Raw genomic sequence first — 8,107 nt, forward strand, 5'->3', positions numbered from 1 at the left:
AAGTGTTTTCCCAGGTGGGTCCAGTGGGGATGGCTGGTTGAACCCAGAGGCTCCATCCTCCTTTGCTTCCTTAGCTGTCCAGGTAACACTTTTTAAAAGCTAGGAATTCCATTTTCTTGACTAGAAACCTGTGTGCAGTTACCTCCTGCAGTGATATGTAGTTTTAGCTTAATTATAGAACACTTTATTTTTTAAAATGGAGCATAATCGTAAACTAAAGTTTAAAATAAAACAAAGCCCAGAACCCCCAAATAAACTCCTAGCCATTAATAAATAACTTTTTTATCTCTGGTCTCATCTGGTATGGAGATTCAGAAACATTTAAGGGCTTTCCTAGGTTCCCAGTGACCACAGAGTCATACTGGTTAGAGGCACTACAGTAAGAAGTGCCAGCCCCCACATAACATAGGTAGATTAATTCACTTCTGACTCATAGGGATTCTCCATTGAGTTTCTAAGGCTGTAAACCTTGTCTTTTTGCCTTGAAGCTGCTGGTGGATCTAAGCTACTAAAACAGAGGGTTGTCTATAAGTTAATCAGGCAACCCTGGTGGTGCAGTATTTTTTAAAAATTAAGCATTTGACTGCTAACCAGATGCATAATTGAGCATTTGTTGTTAACCAAAAAAAAAAAAAAAAAAAAAAAATTCTCTTCATTTGACGGAAAATAAGTGTATATAGGGAAAAGAGATCAATGCTTCAGAAACATATTTAATATATTGATGATGGCTAGGTCTGACCTCAGTTAACGTCACTAAAGGAAACTGTGCCTATCAACACAACAGTGTCCACAGTACAAAATTCAATTCCTGAGGTCAGACCTGTTTCCTAAAATTTCTACTAAATCCAACATCAGTTATACTGTTCTCCTACTAGGTCAGAAATGCCATACAGATCCCACAGAACCGTACTTACAGTTATGAGTTTTACTAAGGAAGATTCAGGTTGGCAACAGGATACAATTCTTCCCTCAGGATAGCTTCTCTTGGGTGCTGCTATCAGGCCCTTTGACTTTCAGCCTCATGACTTAAGTCAGTGTTAAGGTTTTACTATTGCCAATTACAGTGTTTCCCCTCATTCCTCCAAGCAAGCTTGGGCAGAGGTCCCTGGTTTTGGCTCCATGAAACAGCCGTCCAGTCCTAAGTTAGCTCATGTTTGTCTCTGATAGCCCACTGAGCCTGCTGCTGCTCTCCTGTAGGTCTTGTTCAGACTGGTGTAGGAATTTCTGGCCCCGTAAGACTCATGCTACATTCTCTACTGCATCTTCCTTGCTGATAGTGAGAATCCCATCTTCTTCTGCTAAAAACTGCTCAGTTTAAACCTGGTGAGATTGGAAAAACCAGCTAATCCCATCACAGATTGTTTATACACACCTGGTTCCATGTTCCTGCCCAGCCAAGTAGTGATAGTCAAAGCTAGGGCTAGGAAAAACATTTTGAACAATAAACCCATACCACACATACTGCCTTATTCTAATCATTGACAGCTCTGAATGGGTTGGATTTGTTTCATTTTTAAAAGCTATTCTCTATTTCTGGTAAACCACAGGGTAAAGACTGGTCTCTGTGAAACAGATGTTTTGTAGTTTTGAGGCCTTGTGGCTTTCCGTAGAGAAGTAACAGTATAGGCCACACAAAGCTTTTACTTCCTTTTTTTTTTTTTTAAATTAAGTGGGGCCAACAGTGCTTTTCTTTCGTCTCAATAGTATAGCCTTGATTTACCTTAATAGCTGTAATAGATCTACGCTCACTGCCAGATTCAGAGTCTAGGATTTGTGAGTTTGAGATATCTGAGAGACATTTAAGTTAGTATCTCTGGCCTTAGAGCATAGATTTTATCTTAAAAGAGTAGGTGATGGGAGCTCTGGTGGCCTAGTAGCAAGAAGCTGCACTGCAGTCCTAGAGGTACGTGGTTCGAATGCACCAGATGCTCTGCTGGAGAAGGAGGGGCAATCTCCTTCTGTTCCAGTCATATCTGATTTGATGGTGTGCATGTGTGCGCGCTCTCTCTCTCTCTCTCACACACACACACACACACACACACACACACACACAAAATAAAACAGTAGGTGATGTTTAGACTTAAGAGAATGTTAGAGATCATCTTGAGAGGGAGTTTGAAGATTAGAAGACCTGGAATGAAACCTTATGGAAACTGACCATTTTTAAGTAGAGAAAATAGGCCAAGTGGCATGAGGAAACCTAATAAAGTTCGCTGTTACATCAGTTCTGTCATAAAAATTGTGAACTTAGCTCTTACTGATTCTTTCATTTCCACTGTGATCAACCTAAGGAGCTAAAAAGCCAGTGGTAAAAAGCTGTATTGCAATCCCAAAGACACATGGTTCAAATCCACCAATTATTCCACTGCAAAGGATGAGCAGTCTCCTCTTTGTGATTAACTGCCTCTGAAAACCTGCTGGAGGGTCAGTTATGAACCAGTTCCAACTCAATGGCACCCAACAACTGTAATGGCCACTCTAGTTCAGACTTTTATCATCAACTTACATCACAGATTATCATGTACTTGGTTGGTGAGCACCAATTGCCTAGTGTCTTTGGAAGCAAAGTGGTAAAATATTCCTGCCCTTTTGACGTTTATCAACTCTGTGGGGATTATACACATTAATAAATCCCAAGTGGATGAAAAGAAATTATTATTTTGGAATAGAAAGGAGGTTCAAGGATCTTGAATTCACGATCCTTCCTCACCTGTCAGTGCTATTCTTAGGAACAAACTGATGGTTAAGAGTCTTATGCTGAAATCTGTGGTTTTGGGGAAAAAAATTAGTAGAGACTTCTGCTAGTAAGAAAGAACCATAAGTACTTGGCCTGAGATCTTACAGTAAAAAGGAGGAGGGCCTTGAAAGACTCTTGGAGGAAAAGCACCAAGGGTTTGAGGATTTGATATTGCAACCAGTAGGAAAGGGCAGTCCTAATAATGGTACTATTACAGAAAATGCCAGTATACTCTTATCTCCATTAGATAGAGTGTGTTAGCAGTTGAGAACATAGGTCATGGAGCCAGACTTTGCATAAGTTTGAATTTTGTCTTTGTGTCTGAGGATTTGGATGAATTTGGTCTTGTTAACGGAGCTCTAGTGGTGGAGTCTGTGGGGAGTTACACTGCTAACCCCAAGGCAGCAACCTCGCTGTCATTTCAAATGTACAGTGGCTCTGAGGGGGAAAGATGGACAGTCTTTTCCTGTATCATTTACAGCCTCTGAAAATCCACTGGAGCAGCAGCTACAAGTTAGCTCTGACTTGAATACAGTGAGTTAAGTTTGGGTTTGTTATTTAACCATCTGTGCCTCAGCTTCCTTGTTTGTAAAATAAAGATACTAATGTTTCCTTCCTAGGTTGTACGGATACTGAGTTACTATATGTAAGGATATACTGTATGGGGAGCTCTGGTGGTCTAGTGATAAGAAGCTATGCTGCAACCCCAAAGATGCACAGTTTGAATTCACTCCACAAAAGAAAGATAGGCAGTCTCCTCCCATGTGATTAATTGCTTATGAAAACCTTATGAAGGGTCACCTCTGGGTCAGTTCTGACTCAGTTATAATAACATATGTAAGGATAGGGAGCACTGGTGGCCTAGTGGTAAGGATTTGAACTACCATCCAAAAGACATATGGCTCAAATCTGCTAACTGCTCCACAAGAGAAATACAGGCAGTTTTCTCCTATGTGATTAATATGAGCCAGTTTCAACTTGATGGTACATAACAAAAAAACATGTAGGAGCATAGATAGCTTAGTAGTATAGAATTGTGCTGTCAACCCAAAGGTCCATGGTTTGAATCCATCAGTGCCTCTTTGGAAGAGGCTGGGCAGTCAATGTTTATATGATTTACTGCCTGTGAAAACCCACTGGCTGCTCAACTCTAAGTAGTTTCTGACTTGTTGGTATACAATTAACATACGTCAGGATATTGTTGTTGTGTACTATCGAGAATCTACTCATAGTTAACTCTCCAATGGTTTTCAGAGACAGTATATTGCACCAGAGATTGCTTTTCTTCTCCAAGATTTGATCTGTGAGCCTTTTGCTCGGAAGCACAAATCCTTACCACTAAGGCATCAGAGCTCCCTAATGGGTGCTTAAACATTATTAGTTAGATGGGTAGTATTCAAAGGATTACATCAGTAGTGGAAGAATTTGACTTTGAACTCAGGTTTGTTCTGCTTGAGCACATTATCCTATCTCTCAGAATCAGTGTGCCATAAGCATCAAGCCCTCATTGAGATTTCATGGTTCTCCCATTCCATCATCTGACAAATGCTAGATTGGCCTTCTCAGTTCCATTTAAATTTTTTCGCATGTTGCTCACCTCCCATTCTCCATGTATGCCCTTATGGAGGATCCTCCCACCTCTCTTTCATTTCCACAAATGCTGTCCACCCTTCACCATCTGGCCTTTGTCTCACTGCCTGGGTGACTGCATTTTATGCTACTATATACTACTTGAATCCTTGTTTTTTGGCACTTTTGCTGCCCTGATGAGCTGTACTTTGCTGCTCTGTGCTTGGCTGGATAATGTCTTTGATTATTCTGTAACAACTTCATACACATTGATTTTACCTGTGAAAAGATGAATTATGGTTTAGTAAAGGTTCTTGGCTACTTAAAAAAAAATTGTTCCTATTGCTGAGTGATAAGTAAATACTTCGTACTTGCAGCGTGGCTTAAGCCTGAATGCTGATGACAGGGGTGAAACATGTTGAGGTCTTTCTCACTTCTCACCTCTATCTCACCAGTCTCTTTGGTTTCCCTACATTGTAGCCAGTCCATCCCCAACCTCCACTGTATGCCACATTGTCACTGGAGCAGCCCTTCTCATAAAGCTCATGCTTAACCATCTCTGCAGACCCACAATTAGAACCATAATTCTTTAGTGTGGTCTAAGAGGCTCTCTGAAACTTGAGCCTCACCTACCTCTTCAGTCTTATCTGCTGGAACTCCATTCTGCACATCCTGTCCTCCTGGCTGTTCCCAGAATGTTCTATATGTCCTCTACTTGGATCCCTGCTGGAGCCCACCTGGCAGGCTCAGGCTCTTCCTTGTCACTTCTTCTGAGACCTCAGCAGGGAAAGTGAGTTGCTTCCTCCTTCTGCTCCTCCCACTGCTCTTTGTTCCTTATTTGCTCTTCCTACAGACCTAGAGCAGCATCTGTTGACCTGTGGGCCCTTGGCCTGGAGCTCTTTGATGGCAGGCCCATCTGCATCTACAGTGTGGCCCTATTGCTTACGCACCTCAGGAAGTATGTAGACCACATGAATGATCCTTTTTCAAATAACAAAAAGGTTACTCTTTTCCAGACTGAGAGTAGATCGTGCTTCTGGTGCCCAACAGAATTTTCCTTTAAACGATGTGACTAATATTGATTACTAGCAAAAATGTATCATAGTTTAGAAGGAGATGAAATACGAAATGTATTTCTTTTCAGAGCAGTCTTGCAGGCCCAGTCTGGCGTCTAGCTGAATTAACCCTGCTGGTTCAATCAGGGAAGTCCAGTAGCAAGAGTAGTGGGAGGGATGCACCTTCCTGGGGGGCAGGTGATTTATTGGCTGGGAGAAGGACTTCCAACGAAGTAATGCCTAGAGCTGAGCAGGAGTGAACACCAAGGTGCGTCATCTCAGCATCTTCAAACTGGAAGGGACCTCGGGGGTCACAGGGCCAGCCCCTCTCTTTGTGGCCTGGGACGCCCAGTGAACAGACGGGAGGGCCCTGTCATCTGCGCTGCTAGCTGTCCCAAGAGGGAGGAATGGGAACCTCGCGGTCAGGGAGGAGCTCTGTGTGCAGGAGGGCCCCAAGTGCTATGTTGAGCGCCCTGAGGCCCACTAGCGCACCCTCTCCGTGGTAGGAGGAAGTTTTGCTGCCCGGGATTTTACTTCTATTCAGAGAGGAGAAACTGAGACACAAGTGCTGAAAACCTAGCGCCTCAGGGCGGGGGGCCAGGCGGGGGCGGGCGGGCAGCTTGGTGATCCAGGCCGCCTTTTGCAGCCGCCCGAGGCCGGCCGCGGCGGCTCTGCGCCGCTCCAGCCTCCTCCCCCGGCGGCAGCAGCAGCGGCCCTAGCCTCGCGCCCCCAGCGCCCCGTGCCCGCCGCGCGGCCCCGCCGCGGTCACACGCGAGCCTCCTCGATCTCCACCTCCCTACGCTTTGTGGATCGGGAGCCGAGTGACAAGCGGCGGCCTCGGTGGCGGCCTCGGCACCCAGACTGTGCGGCCAGCCCAGCTCCGCATACCTGTGGCTGCCAGGGGGGTGGCCCCCAAGGAAGTGTGCGGGGTCGGTCTCACGCGCTCACTGAAGGAGTGGGCTTTGCACCCGAGGTGGGGGCCAGGGTGATGGGAGCTGCCTCCATCGAAGCAGGGAGGGAGCTGCGGGGAGGAATGGGACAAAGTGAAAGTCTCCAGACTGGGCTTCAGAACGAGTCGGAGACTGCTAAGGAAATGGGGAGGAGGGGGAAGGCGTCAGGAGGAAGGAAGGAAGGAAGGGTGCCGAGCCTTTTTTATTTGGTAGATCAGAGTGGCTTTTAATGACGGAGATGGCGGGGCAGGCCAGCTAGGATTTGGGTTCCCAATGGAATTCGCGATATCAGTGCCTTCCTGGTATATTCTGTGGATTAACTAGAGGGGCTTTTTAACCCTCTCTGTTACCTCTCTTAAGAAAAGTCACCAGGTTTGATTTAGTTTTCCTCCCATCTCCTAGCTGTTTCTGGGAGCTTCGTTCTCAGGTGGAAAGCAGTTGTACTATTTTATTGAAACACTGTGCTTGTTTGCTGTTTATACCTTAGTGGACTCACGCAGAGACTGGTGGTACAGAGAGGAACGATTACTGCATAGCTTCCGATATGGGGTGTTTCTCTTCATGCAGTGCCCTGTCCAGTGCGGGGATTGGGGGTCTGATTAGCTGCAGGGCCTGCGGGGCTAGTGGGTCCTAGCCCTGCTGCGACCAGCCGCGGTCAGTATTCCCTAGCTAAGACTTTTTTGTGGTTGTTATTCTGCTGATTGCAGACATCTTTGCTTTGCTGACATCCTGTTTTGGTTTTGGTTTTTACATCCCATTTGTTGTTTCTTTTATCACAGAAACGCTTCGTTAAGGGGCTTAGGCAGTATGGCAAGAACTTCTTCAGAATTAGAAAGGAGCTGCTTCCCAATAAGGAAACAGTAAGTACAATTGGACTTTATGTAACTTGATTTTTCCTCTTTGCTCCTGCTGCTTCTCAACATTTGATCTTATGAAATGGTTTCCTTTAACCCTGTGCTGTGCTCAGCCTCAGGCTGGCCTCTAAATTGTTTGTTTTACGACCTTCACTTACAGTTTAACTCATAATTTTAGCAGTAAATAAATTGTGCTTATCACTCTGAAGAAAACAGACTGTAAATGTAAAGAACCAGAGGGGCAGAGGAGTGTTTAGGAATGGGGGAAGGGAGTTAGCATCTAATTTTAAATACAATAACTGAAATCGGAAATGCCATTTATATTACTAGTTTGAAATTGGAAATTGACGAAAGTCATCAACCAAACAGTGGAATTAAAATGTCTATTCTATTGGGATCCCGCCCCCCATTTAATGTTACTGTGTTCTGAAGAGTCATTTTAACTTAATATCCTGACATTAAATGATACCAAGTTTGTCATTTTGTTAGACAAATATACAGAGCTGCTTATAAGTTACTTAAACAAGGCTTTTAAAGATTCCTTTGATATTCCACAAAACTAGGGATTATATATAACCAATTATCCTGACAGACTTGAGGTAAGAGAGTTTACTGAGGAAACTTGAGAATGAAGTTTAATAAAGAGAATGCTGGTTAAGGGATTCAATCGTATTGACTTGCCTTCCAGAGGGAGAGTCTTTTGACTGGGCCAAGGTCTAGGGGTAACTTCAGGTGGATAGGACCAGCTACTTCTCAGTCTTTAGGGGACCTTTAGGGGACCCAACAATGGTAAGTGCTCTTTTTAGCACTTGGAATATTTAATATGCTTAAATGTCAGGCAGCCTTTTTCCAAGGGAGTATAGGGAGGATGTGGATGAAGACACCCCCCCATTATAAAAATTGGTGGGTGATTGTTTTGGGGTTTGATTGGTTGGTTGGTTT

General features: G+C 44.3%; 1 protein-coding gene across 1 annotated transcript in view; it reads left to right on the forward strand.

The window, feature by feature from the left end:
- Positions 1 to 8,107, forward strand: part of RERE (arginine-glutamic acid dipeptide (RE) repeats) — a 613,476-nt gene that overhangs the window by 525,632 nt on the left and 79,737 nt on the right. Inside the window, exon 12 of the mRNA XM_006885779.1 lies at positions 7,091 to 7,171. Coding sequence (XP_006885841.1) covers positions 7,091 to 7,171 — 81 coding nt within the window. The remainder of the gene's footprint in view (positions 1 to 7,090; positions 7,172 to 8,107) is intronic.

This window comes from Elephantulus edwardii, unplaced genomic scaffold, assembly GCF_000299155.1.
Source record: "Elephantulus edwardii isolate Elephantulus edwardi_28Jun2011 unplaced genomic scaffold, EleEdw1.0 scaffold00045, whole genome shotgun sequence".
In the NCBI taxonomy this organism is placed as follows: Eukaryota; Metazoa; Chordata; class Mammalia; order Macroscelidea; family Macroscelididae; genus Elephantulus; species Elephantulus edwardii.